General features: G+C 40.1%; 1 protein-coding gene across 1 annotated transcript in view; it reads left to right on the top strand.

Moving 5' to 3' along the window:
• atg14 (autophagy related 14) overlaps positions 1–16,065 on the top strand; it is a 39,510-nt gene that overhangs the window by 11,293 nt on the left and 12,152 nt on the right. Inside the window, exons 4-6 of the mRNA XM_044143030.1 lie at positions 404–485; positions 561–798; positions 3,376–3,602. Of these exons, the coding sequence (XP_043998965.1) occupies positions 404–485; positions 561–798; positions 3,376–3,602 (547 nt within the window). The remainder of the gene's footprint in view (positions 1–403; positions 486–560; positions 799–3,375; positions 3,603–16,065) is intronic.

The raw sequence follows: 16,065 nt of genomic DNA on the forward strand, positions 1-16,065 counted from the left end.
ATGCATTTCTAATTATGAAATCTATAGTATCAAAAATATCATTAATCATATTTAAAAGCAATGGACTACATACACTGCCTTGTGGAGTTCCATTTTGTATAGTATAAATATTTGAATAATTGACCCCAACTCTTACTTCTATTGTTCTATTCTTTAAAAAAATCCTTTATCCAATTAAACATTTTCCCTTTTATTCCTATTTTATCCATCTAAATTAATAAACCTTCCTTCCAAAGCATATCATACGCTTTTTCAATATCATGAAATGTAGCTGAGAAATTTCTTTATTTACCTGAGCCTTTCTTATTTTATTTTCTAAACAAACAATTGAATCTATAGTTGTCAGTCCACTCCTAAAACCACACACTATCTATATATATGTATGATTTATTTTTTCTTTCAGAAATGGAAGATCATGCTCTTTAAGAAAAGGAGAGACCAACTAAAGGAGGCGGTTGCCTGGGGCAATGAAGAGGTGAAGAGCTGTAAGTGTTGGGTTCTTTGTCTGAATATTCTGATTAAATTATTTGCATCTCCTTATTCTCTGTCTTCTCTTTCAGATCGTGAGCTCCTTCTGCGCTCTCAAGAGGAAACTCAGAGGCTACAGCGTCGTGCTGGAAGGCATCAGGAGAAGAGGGACAAAATTGATCGCCACAACTGCCGTCTGGTGGAGTTGTTGGAGAGGCGCAGCCGAGAACAACACAACAAACTCAGTCAGCTGGCAGCTCTCAGACGAGACCACATCCAGGAGCTCATCATGCACATTTTCCATATGCAAGAGGAGAAGCAAAGCAGCAGGTCAGCAAATATAGTACAGCAGACAGCAACTGGCATCATCATGCATGTTCTGCAGTCTCAGTAAGATTCCATTTCACACAGTTCACAGGAATGTTTTTCTTTTATTTCCTGTTTTAAAAAGTACCGTATTTTCCACATTATAAGATGCACCTTCAATGAATGGCCTATTTTAAAACTTTTTTCATAAATAAGGCACACCACATTATAAGGCACTAAGGTTACGTTATGCATTTGATATACGTTATCAAATTTTATTAATAGATTACAAACCAGCGTTCTGACAACTCTGTTCACTCCCAAAATGAATAAACAGCTGTTTTATTATTTTCCCTGAGGTAAAGTCAGTGAAGTGGTAACATGTAGAGCAGTGTTTCCCAATTCCAGTCCTCAGGCCCCCTGCTCTGCATGTTTTAGATGTGCCTCTATACCAGAACAGCTGATCCAAATGATTGCATGACATCTTCTGCAGCCACCAAGTGCTGCAGAAGCCTGTTAATCACCCAAAGATTCAATCCAGGTGTGTGGCAGAAGGGAAACATCTAAAACATGCAGGCAGGGGGGCGTGAGGACTGGAATTGAGAAACACTGATTTAGAGCAACATTTCTATCACATAGTGGAGGGGAACTTTTCCTCGATTCAATAAACACGTAAAAAACAATCTGAACTGTTACGGTAAATCAAACCTTAGTGCAATCACAATATAGTAACACTCTAAATAGTGCAAACTGCAAAGCAATAATAATATATCAATAACTCAGCGTTGTTCAAACACTAATGTCCATATTCACAATATGACCAACCTTGTTCAGCTGTAAACACACAAAATAAACATGTAAAGCTCATTTTATTAATTTATTCCTCATCCACAAATCTCTCGAATTCTTCTTCTTCAGTGTCTGAATTAAACAGTTGGGCAAATACTGGCAGATAGTGGCGTATGTCGTCTGACGCTGTCTCCCCGTCTCGGTGAACGTGTGTTCGCCTTCTGTCATCCACTGTTCCCACGCAGTTCACAGTCTAGCTTTGAATGACACCAATATCTAGCGGCTGGAGTTCTTCTTCTTCTTCTTCTACGGGGTAAAATGAAGTCGGCGGCTGCTTACTGTAGTTGTGAGACCTGTTGTGGCTCAATATTGGTCCATACATAAGGCACACTGTGGGCTTTTGAGAAAATTGAAGGGTTTTAGGTGCACCTTATAGTGCGGAAAATGCAGTATACACACATAAAGACCACAATCTCTTGCAATAAAGTGTCTTTTAAAGTGCCTCTATGTTTTTTCCATCTCTGGACAAGTACATAAAAAGAAAAATAAAGTACAGATAAATCTTTTCAGACTTTATCTATTCCAAGAGTGTTTGTCCATGTCTTTATCTATCCACACACTTCAGGGTTTCCCCCAGTGTATCATTAGCCTGACACGGCTTTACCTTCCTCCCCACCAGGCTAAACATTGTTTGTTAATGTTAATAGGGTTCTTTATTGACCAGTCACAGTAAAGACGGATTAAGCTAGGTTTATTGTTGACTCATTGAACTGTGCGAGGATGTTTTTCCAAATTATGTCAGCTCATCTACCTCTGAATTTTTGTAACTTAACATTTTTAACACAAAGACATGGTGGTGATTGCCCTAGCACCCATACTACCAGGCTTAGCAAGTTTTCTGTGGAAAACCCTGCAATCATTGGGAAATATGAACCGATTAATTCAAGTCACTACCTAACTAATGTATGGCTGCATATAATAAGTTTTTGTTTATTACGACATTTGTTAGTTTAATACCTAGAACTAGGTTTGGTTGAATAATTAATTATTTTTTCATTACTTTATGCATTTCTGTGATGTACAAAAAGCAATTTTCCTGAAATATTTCTTGAAAGTCTGAGTCCAGCCTCAGCTCTGAACTCAGAAGAATCAGTCCTGATGCCATTACTGCTACTATTCGTCCATCCTTCTATTGTTTCTTTGTTTAGGGTTTATTCTGTCCTTTGTTTCTTCCATCATGTCTTCCTTCCGGTCTTCAGTTCTTGGTTCTTGAAACCTTTCTTTCAGTTTTTGTTCTTTTTGGTTATACTTCATTTTTTTCTTACTTCTATCGTTTACTCCTGGTTTTGGTCTTACTTTAAAGTATTTGTTCCTTCTAAGCTGTATGGAAGTGGGTGCATACTGTGCATGTTGTTCAAATTTCATATTTCCACTACAGAAAATTTGTTGAGCACCGAGGGCCATAATTGTTACATATTTTTACCTTATTAAACTTTTATTTTGTTTGTGACTGAAATGTTCACCTGCTGTAACATGTAACACAAAATAAAAGTCCATCATAGAATTACTATATTTTATTAGTGCATGAATAAGGGAGAGCTGTATGAGCAGTGGGAATGTGAGAGGGGGCGTTGATGATGTGTTCACATACTCCTCAGAAAAACTAATTGCGCCCCTTAAATCTATACCTAACATAGCAACACTACATACAGCATATGATAAAAGCATTGGAGCACAAATCTGACATCTAGAGGGAAAAATAACAATTGCATACATATGAAATTAAATAATTTAATTCTATTTGTGTCCCAGAGACCTGTCTGATGTCACAGAGGTCGACCTTGCTCTAACCTCCAGCACAGTGACCGAGCTGGCAGAGGCCCGGAGAACCACCTACCTGTCCGGACGCTGGATCTGGGACGACCAGAATGGAGAAACTAGCATTAGCATCACAGGAACACCAGTTGTTTTGCCCAGCAACGGAGATTGCTCCGCCTACTACAGCTGGGTGGAAGAGAAGAGCACCAGCTCTGGCCCAGGTGAGGAGGCTGGCTTAAAAAATAAGATTATGTTCCGATTGATCAGCCATCAATCATTATCAAATGACTTCCACGAAAGTATGTGATAGCTTTTGTTCTATTTAGATTTTGTTCAGGCATTCTTAATCTAAACAACAGAAGGACATTTTTTATTTTAATACTTTGAGACTGAATACTTTCCTAAATATAGTAGTTGCAGGAACATAAACTTATGTCTTTTTTTAGGTTTTATATAAGTCTGTTGAGTTAATTTTATCAAATGAGTAACTATGATTTCTGGGGGTTTTTTGTTACAAATTTTGTCATTGGTCAGAATGCTCTGAAATATTGTCCACTCCTAGTTAGCGCCATACTGTTCATTCATTTATATATTTAGTCAAACACACACACAGAATCATGTTCACATAGTACTTAAGCTACAAGATAATGGAGAATAAATTAGTTTTCAGAAAAAAACTATTGTAAGCTCAACACTGCTCTGCACCAATCCCCACTTTGCAGGCAGACTGCAGCTGTTCTGGAGCAATTTCCACTGGTTGCATACCTTCTCAGCTCCGCTCCGCCCGCTGTGAACCGCAGAGAGGTTCTACAAGATAATAAAGTCAGTGATAAACAGGATGAATGGTGTCATATAAAATACAAAAGTTCTCAACTTCCAAATTTAATATTTGCCGCCCACTGCTCTCTCTGCCTTGACTGGTCCTCCTGCTGTGACTTGAGAGTGAAACTTAATTTGTTTCAGAATGAACTCCACATATGCACAGCCATAACTCATACATGCTGACACCATATATAAATATACCCATATTTTTATAAACATAGGTACTATTTTGTGCAAACATAGTCTTTCTTGATGAATTATTTTGAAAATACGGATGTTGAGCTCATGCAGCTTCCTGTTGGAGCAGTATTATCTTCGAAGAATGATTTGGCACTTGCACCGGCGCCGGTAAAAATAGAATTGGTTCTAATTTCGCTCCACCCTACTGAAGGGCGGCACACTGCAATCCCATGCGCAGCCATGCAGACGCAGTTTAAGTGCTGTCATTGATAATAAGGCGTGGGTATTTACTGCGAAAGCTGCACTGTGGCGCAGCGCTGCGCCGCCGGATGCAGTGTATTGTAAGAGATATCCTTGATATGTTGACTCTGCCTGGCAGAGCTTTCATTCGGAGCTGCTACCTTATTCATTGTCTTATAAGCTCTCTGTATTGTGCACAATATAGAAGTAAACCTAAGTGTTTTCATCTAAAAGTGCTTGGTAAAAAACTTTTTTCCACAGCAAGCTTTAGGGAGACGTGACAGTGCACTGTCTGGTGGAAACCAAACAACTATATGTGAAATTTTACAATATTCTAGTTTTATGACCTGCCTAGAACATTCACTTTAGGACACACCAGAACTTGAACAAGTTACTTAAGTAACTGGATTGTTTTTAATTAAAGGGGAATAATTATTATATGCAAAGGTCTGTTATTACCATTTTGTGATTTGGAGGCAACAGGTGTCCTTACTAGTCATCAGTGCTTCCTGAACAATATGGCTCAATAAATAAGATTGCAGTCCTTCATTAGAACCAGCTGCCTCTTCATCAGTAAATCTAGTTTCTTCCTCTTAAACTGCATCATCTTCTGCTTATCCAGAGTCGGTTTGCAGGGTAGTACGACCTGAGTCTGGGTAGGGTCCCCAGCCACTTGGACCATTTCCTCTGGGGATCCCCAAGGCATTTCCAGGCCAGCTGAGAAACGTAGTCCCTCAAGTGTGTCCTAGGTTTGTCCCTAGATGACTTCCCTGTGGGACGTGCCCAGAACACCTCACCAGGGAGGCGTCTAGGAGGTATCCTAACCAGATGCCCAAACCACCTCAACTGGCTCCTCTCAACATGAAGGAGCAGCGACTCTACTCTCAGTTCCTCCCAGATGACTGAGCTTCTCACCCTATCTCTGAGGGAGAGTCCAGACACCCTATGGAGAAAACTAATTTCAACCGCTTGTGTCTGTGACCTCGTTCTTTTGGTCATGACTCGAAGTTCATGACCATAGATGAGAGTAGGATGCAGAAAAACAGGTTAATTGAGATCTTTGCTTTTTGACTCAGCTGCCTGCAGAAGCTGCGCCAATCCACCTGTTGATCTCCCTCACCATTTTTCCCTCATTCGTTAAGATCCCGAGATACTCAAACTCCTCCACTTGGGGCAGAACATGCTCCCCAACCCAGAAGGGCACCTTTTTCTGGCTCATGACCATAGTCTCAGACTTAGAGGCACTGATCCTCATCCCAGCCGCTTCACACTCGCCTGCGAACCGTTCCAGTGAAAGCTGTACATCACGACCTGATGAAGACAGTAGGACCACAGCATTTGCAAAAAGCAGAGATACAATTCTCGGCCATCAGAGTAGAGAATTGCTCGACTCTGGCTGCACCTAGAAATTCTGTCCATAAAAGTAATGAACAGAATCGCGACTAAGGGCAGCCTTGGCGGAGTTCAACTCTCACCAGAAATGAGCCCCACTAACTGCCAGCAGTGCGGACCAGACACCCAACAACTTTCAGGAACTCGAGGCTAATCTCATCAACCCCTGGGGCCTTGCCACCAAGGATTTGTTTAAACACCTTGTCCACCTCATCACCAGAGATTGGAGAGCATGACCCAGTGTTCTTCAAAGTATTCTGCTCACCGTCCTACAACATCTCACGTCGAGGTCAGCAGCATACCACCCCCACTATAAATAATGTTGGTGCTATACTGCTTTACCCTCCTGAGACGCCAAGTGTTGGAAAAGAACCACCTCGAAGCCGTGTGGAAGTCTTTGTCCATGGTCTCTCCGAAATCCTCCCACGCCCGAGATTTTGCCTCACCAGCCACCCAAACCACATGCCTCTTGGACTGCTGTTACCCATTAGGTGCTTATGGGGTCTCACAGGCCAAAGAGGCCAACTAGGACTCCTTTTTCAACCTGATGGCATCACCTCACCAAAGGTGTCCACCAGCGGGTTTGAAGGTTTCCACTGTGACAGGTACCAGCAGCTCCAATAAGCCACCTCGATGATGGCAGCACAAAGCATGGTCCACTCAGACTCAATTCCCCCCACACCGTCCGAAATGTGTTCAAAATTCTCCTGAAGATCGGAGTTAAAACTCTGTCTCACTGGAGAGTCTGCCAGACCTTCCCAGCAGACCATCATAATACATTTGGGCCTGCCAGGTCTGTCCAGCATCCACGACCGGAGCTAACTCACCACCAGAATTTGAAGTTCTGCTCTTGTATAGAAACCGAGGTGCAGTTGGGGAAGACCCCATTACAGATTTCTCCCCAATTTGCTGGATTGAATGTCAGTCCTAGGTCATGCTCCCAGCTCCATAGCATCATAACCTGAGGAGTCAGAGCCAGATAATAAACTATATATTTTAAAGATAAGTCCCTTAGGAGACTTGGCCATGACAATTATATTCTCTAACTCTGACATTTTGTGAGAGAACTCACAAAATTATGGCTCTGGAGGAATTTATAGAAATCTCTTAGAAATATTGAAATTGGCTCCAATTTGTTCAAAGGGTTTAACAGAGTCATAGTCATAATAATTGACAGACTCTTAGATGACCATTCAGACAAACCAATGCTTCTAATCTGTGAAGGTAAATCTGTGTTCAAAGTTAATTGCGAGCACGAACAGAAAGTGGGGGAGACATTTAGATCCATTGCCTTGCAAAAGTATTTGGCTCCCTTGAACCTTTCAACCTCTTGCCGCATTTCAGGCTTCAAACATAAAGATGTAAAATTTGTATTATTTTGTGAAGAATCAACAAGAAGTGGGACAATTTTGAGGTGGTATGAAATTTACTAGATATTTAAAACTTTTTTAACAAATAAAAAACTGTAAAGTGGGGTGTGCAAAATTATTTGACTCCTTTACTTTCAGTGCAGCAAACTCACTCCAGACGTTCAGTTTGGATCCAATGATCCAATGTTGTCCTAAATGACTGATGATGATAAATGGAATCCACTTGTGTGTAATCAAGACCTGTATAAATGCACCTGCTCTGTGATGGTCTCAGGTTGTGTTTAAACGCAGAGAGCATCATGAAGACCAAGGAACACAATATTGATGGGTAAATGAGGCGTCATGCATCGTTTCACCCATAGCAAAACTGTATTGATACTATGTTGATACTGTGTCACTGAATACTTACACCTGCTGGACATTAAAAATCCCTACAGGCAACCCAGTCACCAATCTCGGTCCCTCAAGGACCGAGATTGGTGACCCCTGTTATACAATAAGATTTAAGTCATTGTATTTTATTGTATATTATATATTGTATTATGTCATATCTTCAGTTAAATTGAAAATATATTTGATATTCTTCGATACAGTCAATAAATAATGTGAACATGAACCAAGTGATGAAAATGAAAGTGAACGTGTTTGGAATGAGGACGCTTGTGGACTGTTGTTTTTTTATTATTATTATTTTTCACAAATTTTCATTCAAAAAAATAAGTTTTTCCAACATTTTGAAATTTAGCCTGTTCCTTTTTTTTGACACAACTTCTCCTGCTGTAGAAAAAAATTATGTAAACAATACATTTCTATGAAATAGTTTATAAAAAACAACTGAGTAATTTGTGGAATGGCTGTATACCAGAGTTTATCCTGGGTGTATCTGGGACTTCATCCTGATGCACTATAATGGCTCAGCATTGAGGAGGTGGATTCATTTAAAGAAAACAGATTTTAGTGACACTGGATATTGTTCATATAAATTACATTTTTTTTCTTTTATATTTATTTTGTACGTAGATCTTTATGAATGTGTTTTGCTGAAAATTGTTTGTTACTATGCAATAGCCAGTCTCGCCCTCTCCTCACAACTCCTCGGGCTGACTACTGACCAGTTCTCTGTCTAACAGGTCCGGAAAATCTCTAAGACCTGGGTCTTACCCTCAGCATGATCTATAAGAGATAATCTGTTTAAACTGGTGGCGAAAGAGACTCGTCTAGCTATAACTACCTCCTATCCAGAAGTTATGACCCTTCTCAGTTAAGAAACAATCAGCCGAGTAGCCGTCACGGCTGCCTAGCTTCAATAACTACTTCTGTTAACGGTAGCTCTCTTTCTAAAATATAACGTGCACTTAGAACCGGCTAGATATTATTTAGTGACTAGGATATAAGTCCCAGGGTCATTATTTACACTCACCAAAGGAAAGTCCGAAGCCACCGCAATACTAGAATCATGTATACTGGTTTTACTATAAATAGAAGAACTTTGATTCAAATGACTCAATTAATTTCAATGTCCACAACCTAATAAGAATTTTAAAATATATGTATTTATTAAGCAAGCTTTAGCAGGGAAAATGACAGGCATACAGAATTTACTTGAGGTTACCATACAAAGAAAATCAATAAAATTTAGATCAATTTAACCTTTCTCTAAAACTTCCCTACACTGTCATCTATCTAACAAATAAGACTTTGGGGTGGGGCACAACTCATACCCATCGGTGGAAATGGATCTGGGCAACAGAAGTCCTTGGTCAGAATCCTTCTCCGTGAAAAATGAATCCTCTTTGAGACTGAAACAAAGTGAACTGTCTGTTATATCCAACCGAACAGCTCTTGGTCGATCCTGTGACTTTTGTTCAATTCCCCAAGTCTGTTGCGATGTGTTTTGAGATCGCTGGGTCGAGTGCAGAGTGTGGAAATCCAATGAGGAACCAAGGCAGTGGGTCGGTGGATCTTTGTCCTCTGTCCGGCGTGAGGTCCTCGATGTTTCTCGCTTCCCTTGGTTCCAGGGCGTAGTCCTCTGCCGGTCTTCCTGCCGCTCTTGTGTCGAGTCTCAGCGTCGGGGACGAAGAACATCGTATCACCTCGGTCTCATGGTTTTATACTTTTCTCTCTATCTATGGGAGTGTACCTGTTGAAGGTTGCACAATAACGTTCCTAGGACATTTGTCACTTGGGTCACAATGACCCGATTGCGAGATATTGTGCTTGTGACACTTGTAAGTTTGGAAACTTTCCGAAGAACAGCAACAAGCATACTTGTGACTATTGGAAACTTTCTGAGTTGTAGCAGCAAGCAGCTGCACCACCCTTACATCCTGTCAGCAACAGGCCTGCTTACCACATCCTGTCAGAAGCAGCATGCTTCTCCTTCAATTCTATACTAACTTTACCCATGCAAGTATCTTTCAAACAATAAGACTGAAATAAGATGAAATAAGTTGCATGTGACCTGGATTTGGTCGCGCAGCTCTAGCACGTAGGACCCAACTCCGTTTCCGAGTAGGCGGTTGACTCCGAGCAAGCAAGAAGCCATCTGATTCTTATCAGACAGCTGCATCCTTCGCCCTCGCATCTTCAATCGTTTGGTGCCATCATTACAACCTTTTTCTTTCTTTTCTTTTTTTTTAAATACAGGGATTACACCTCAAGTAAATACAGAGAATACACATTTAATATTCAGCATTAATCAACATACAAGGCTGTGACAGTCTCTTAGGCCTTCTTATGATCGTTTTTCTGCATGAGCCTGGACAGATCTCACACACACATACCAGATTTATTGACAAAATGTCTTTTTTATTTATTTATAGTGGTGTTGTCTTTATTTTCTTTTTTTCTGTCTAAAGATTTTTATTTATGGAGTGTAATTTAAGAATACATTTGTGAAATGTATCATTTAAAAGGACAAACATATGCAACACTTTACCTGCAGAACATAATATGAAAGTAAACTAAGAGACAATTTCAGCTGAATTTGGATTCAGATGGATCAAGCAGAAACTGAAAAGAACCGGAGGAAACAACAACGAAGTGATAACCAATGCCTTATATTCTGATGCAAGAGCAAAAGGGTCCCAAACTACGAAACCTTTTGTTTGCCATAGTTGATTATTATTTTGGCAATAGGCATCCCGTTGACAGATTCGCTTCCTTATAAACACGGTTTGCCGCGTCAGTGTCATTTCAAAACAGTTCCTGTATCAGTCATGTGACTTGCTGAAAGCAATACACTCACCGACACGGGGTTTTGGTCTATGGGCTTGACACATGCGCCGACACGTCGGTGTTGCCGGACCCATCACTAGAACACACCATGCAGCTCTGATACTGTTGTGGAGAAGTTTAAAGCTGGATTTGGATGCAAAATGATTTCCCAAGATTTAAACATCTCAAGGAGCACTGAGCAAGCGATCATACTGAAATAGAAAGAGTATCAGACCAAATCCACCAAGACCCAACCGTCCCTCTAAACTTTCATCTGGAACCAGGAGAAGAAAGATCAGAGATGCACCCAAGAGGCCCATGATCACTCTGGATCTACAGAGATCTACGGCTGAGGTGGGAGAGTCTGTCCATAGGACAACAATCAGTGGTACACTGCACTAATCTGGCCTTTATGGAAGAGTTGCAAGAAGAAAGACATTTCTCAAAGATATCCATAAAAAGTCTTGTTTAAAGTTTGCAACAAGCCACCTGGGAGACACAAAACATGGAGGAAGGAGCTCTGGTCAGATGAAACCAAAATCAAACTTTTTGGCCACAATGCAAAACGATATGTTTGGCGAAAAGCAACACAGCTCATCACCCTGAACACACCATCTCCACTGTCAAACATGGTGGTGGCAGCATCATGGTTTGGGCCTGCTTTTCTTCAGCAGGGTCAGGGAAGATGGTTAAAATTGATGGGAAGATAAATGGAGCCGAATACAGAAGCATTCTGGAAGAAAACCTGTTGGAGTCTGCAAAAGACCTGAGACTGGGACGGAGATTTATCTTCCAACATAAAACAAAATCTACAATGGAATGGTTCACAAATAAATGTATTCAGGTGTTAGAATGGCCAAGTCACAGTCCAGACCTGAATCCAATTGAGAATCTGTGGAAAGAGCTGAAAACTGCTGTTCACAAGCTCTCCATCCAACATCATTGACTTCCAGCTGTTTTGCAATGAAGAATGGGCAAAAATTTCAGTCTCTCAATGTGCAAAGCTGATGGAGACAAAACCAAGCGACTTGCAGCTGTAATGGCAGCAAAAGGTGGTGCAACAAAATATTAATTCAAAGAGTCGAATAATATCGCACACTCCACTTTGCAGGTTTTTATTTGTTAAAGTTTAAAATATCCAATAAATTTTATTCCACCTCACAATTGTGTCCCTCTTCTTGTTGATTCTTCACAAAATAATAAAAATTTTACATCGTTATGTTTGAAGCTTGAAAAGCAGCAAAAGGTTGACAAATTCAAGGGGGCCAAATACTTTTGCAAGGCACTGTATTTCTTCACTTCAAACAATTTAATTACTTCTGAGATTGACTGTTTGGTTTATGCCACTTATAAAGAAAAGAGAATTAAGTTTGCTTGGGAGACAAGATCGCGATTCTAGATCTAACCATGAAGAGTTCATTCTATTCATAAACCAATTTGATATGACTTTAAGTTGTGCTGACCTATTGGTCAGCACAACTGACCAATAGGTCAGTTGTGTTCCCTTAAAGTTACATTCCCTTAAAGCTGCAGGGAATGTAACGACAAACCTCCAAGAGGTTTTGGCTTAGTTAATATAGAAAACTGGACTCCTGGGTGTTTATTGTTCCAGACAAAGCGAGATAAATGAGAATTTAGCAATTTGAAGTTTACAGAGGATAGATAGACAAGATTTTGATACAAATAGTTCAGTTGCGGAAGAATGGTAATTTTTATAGTATTGTATAGTATTCTCCCTAATAGAGAGTTGGCAGGGCAGCCCATTTTATTAAATCATTTTTTATCTTCTGAATTAAAGGTGAGTAATTAGTTTTAAAAAGATTATTCAGATCAGGTGTAACAAAAATACCCAGAAACTTGAAGCTTCTCATAGACATTTGAAAAGGAGATTGCATAAACCTTTCTGGGGGGATGTTGAAAGGGGTGGCGACAGATTTTTCTAAATTGATTTTATATCCTGATAAAGCACTGAATGTAGCCACAGATTCCAGGACAGCTGGAACTGATTTCTCAGGATCGCACATATACAAAAGTACATCACCTATGAATAATGAATTTACATGGTTTCTACTGCCTATATTGATTCCAGATACATCCAGATTAGTCCTGATGATCTCACCCAGATGTTAAATAAACAATGTAAACAATAAGGGTGAAAAGGGGCCAACCCTGCCTACAACCCATATGAATCTTGTTAACTGAGGCTGTTGGGTCTGAATAAAAGCTTTTAACCAGCTTGATCAAATTTGGCCCCAGACCGAATTTATGTAACACCTGAAAAAGAAACTGCCATTAAACTTGGTCAAAAGCCTTCTTGGCATCGAGGGAAACAATTACTGCTGGCTCTTTATGAGTATAAAGGTACTGAACAACATTAAGAACGTGTCGTATATTGTCTGTGCCATATCTCATTTTTATAAACCCTGCCTGATCTGGGTTTATTATTTTAGGGAAGATGTTTTCCAATCTCCGGGCCAATACTTTAGCCACAATTTTAGAATCAAGGTTAAACAAACTAATAGGCCTAAAGGAGGAAGAATCCAGGGGACTTTTACCTTCTTTTAAAAGAAGACTGATGGAGGCATGTCTCCATGAGGGGGGATGCCATTTATCAAAATGTCATTAACAGCAGGCATGAACATTGGTTGAATCTCAGGCCAAAATAACTTAAAAAATTCCAATGGAAACACATTGGGTCCAGGGCATTTTCTGTTTGGCATAGATTTAATTGCAGCCCAAACTTCCTCCGGAGTGACAGCAGCATCTAAGAAGGCACGATCCTCTCCAGTGACAGAAGGTAGAGATGTCTTCCAGGTCAGCCATGTCCATGTTGTATAGCGATATATAAAAATCCCGGAAAGTGCTGTTAATTATTGGGCCGTATGTGACGTTCTTGTTCTGCATTCTTATCATCTTAATTAAACAACTATTATATTGATTTTTCAATAAAAGGGATTTATTACCAAATTCACAGTATTTCTCTTTAGTATAAAGTAGTATTTTCTGAACTTGACAGGTGTAGTCTTTATTAAGCTCAAACTTAACAGCCATTAGTGCCTTTTAATTGGGAAATGTTGATTATTGTGTATTTGCTCCAGCTGGATCACTTCTTTTCCGAGATTGCTTCTCCTCTCTGCTAGAGCCGCGTTTTGGTGAGAGCGATAACATATAAGTGGCTTTTGCTGCATCCCAGATTATAGCAGAAGATACAGGAGAGTTTTTGTTGTGGAGCCAGGATGTATTGAATTTCCAAGTCAAAGTTATGGGGACATGAAATAATGGATCAACACCTAAAGATACTGGTGAATGGTCCGACAAAAATATGGCATCTATGTTACAGCTTCAAACAGAATGTAAAAGCCAGTTATTGAAGTTTGACAAATCGAATAACGGTTTCACAAATCACTCACTTGTTTTTAAATGTTCTGATATTAGTTGATATTATTGTTCTGATATTAATTGATACTCTTCCCCTTCCCTCTGTCTCTGGTTTTGAAAACCTGACTTTCGCAGGGGTTAAGCACAATCCACATAAGGTCTTAGTCCTGCGATGGCTGCTTGCAATTTGTTAGCAATTCCTGGCCTGGTGACATTTGCTGCATGTCTTCCCCCCTCTCTCATTGTCCACTTTCCTGTCAATTCACTGTCAAATAAAGGCCACCAGAGCCAATAAAACCTTAAAAAAAAAGCTAAATAAAAAACATTGGTGACCCTGAGTCAAGTCAGCTACCAAATTTAGCAACCCTACATAAAGCCAAACAAGAACAAAATCAGTCAGAATAGTTTAGATAAACCAATACTTCTAGCAAGACCTAATGGCTTGTCTAGAAATATCTTCCTATATTGAGGTGTTTTAACACTACGTGACAAATCTCATCTCTGTGGTGCAAATGCGGTCAGGGAGACATGAAGTTGAAGCAATCATAAGATGGTGGTCAGAATGGATTTGTGCTGGAGCACCGGTCCCAAAGGCAGCCATTTTTCTTTAGCTTTAAATAAAGAAGTGTTTGGTGTCCTTCTTTAAAGACTCTGCAAACTGCCACCATGTTTTGTCGAAGTGGATGTAGTACATCTGATCAAAATAATTTCCCAGTGTTTGAGAAAAGAGTCTCATCAGGTCAAAGACTTCTATGTGCATTTAAAGGCACAGCTGGTCAAGTTGCAATCTTTGGAGAAAGCAAAGGTCCTAATTTGTACATTGTCACTTTGGCCACTCTGGACTGTAATAATGGTTCCCCTGTTTCACAGCAAAAAGCTCACTGCAACTTCAGCTAATGTTGAAGCCATGTTTAAGAACATTAAACGTGGCTTGTTCAAACATGGAAATCTTCCCATTAGTGTTGATAAATTCATTGCATGTCATCTTAGCTTTATTGAGGGCAACATGAGGATCTGTTCTGCAAAATATACAAAAAGAAGCTGAGGCTGCCAGATTGATGGTTGACGGTTCTGCGGAACAAGAAATGGATGAAAACTGCTCTCAGGAACCCAGCACAGGAGAAACAGCAGTGTTGGAAAACTGGAGAGGCCTTACAGTCCCACCAAAGAGGAAATTGTCATCAAACCTCTCCCTTGTACTGAATAGTTCTGTTTGATCCAGCAGTAAAAAGGGAAAAAAGTTAAACTAGAGCTTTTTAAAAAATGGAAATAATCAACAGCTAATCAGTCAGCAAGGGGCGATACTGCGTCAGCAACACTTGTGCCTTTGAATGTAGTTTTTCAAGGTCCATGCTGTGCTTTCTGTGACAGTGTTTCTGCTCAAAATGTGTTAAAAGTACAGAGAATAAATCATTCCAGCTTGTGAAAGACAGTGGTACAAAGGGTGTTTCTCAACATACCTACTCTTAGAGGGCAGAGATTCCGAGTTCAATATTCAGCACTGTTCAGTTGAAGTTTGGTGTTCATTGGGTTGATGCACAGTGCCATGTGTCCACAGTTATTCAAAAACAATGACAGAAAATCAGAAAGTCCAAGTATTCACTTCACAAAACAATGTTCTTCCCAGTACTGCAAGCTGTATTTGTTAAATACAAGGGAAGTATCTTTCATCTCCATTGACTTGACAGTCCTGTCATCTTCTGGCATAATTCACCTTTTGTCATTGAAGAAGGGCTCAACGTTGTAGAATCTCCATGCCAGACCACTCCAAAGTCATGATACATGTCCAGCAGCATTTAAAATGAATATGTCAGGAAAAATGCTCTGTGAAGACACTGTTTGTCACAGTTACAGCTTGACAGAACATGTCTGGATTATAGCATTTCAGGAAGGTCCAGTGCCTGACGCACTTGGACCTTCATGTTTTTTAAGAGACCCCAATGGACCAGAAAATGTACAATGACCTCAGAAAGGAAGTAACAACAGCACCGGTGTTTACGCTGAGGAAGTGAGCAAGGGTGCTATAAAGGTGAGCAGGTACCCAACCAGGGAAGCGGAACAGCTGAGACACCGTGTTGACACTATG

The sequence above is a fragment of the Gambusia affinis genome, linkage group LG16 (genome assembly GCF_019740435.1).
Source record: "Gambusia affinis linkage group LG16, SWU_Gaff_1.0, whole genome shotgun sequence".
NCBI classification, from domain to species: Eukaryota; Metazoa; Chordata; class Actinopteri; order Cyprinodontiformes; family Poeciliidae; genus Gambusia; species Gambusia affinis.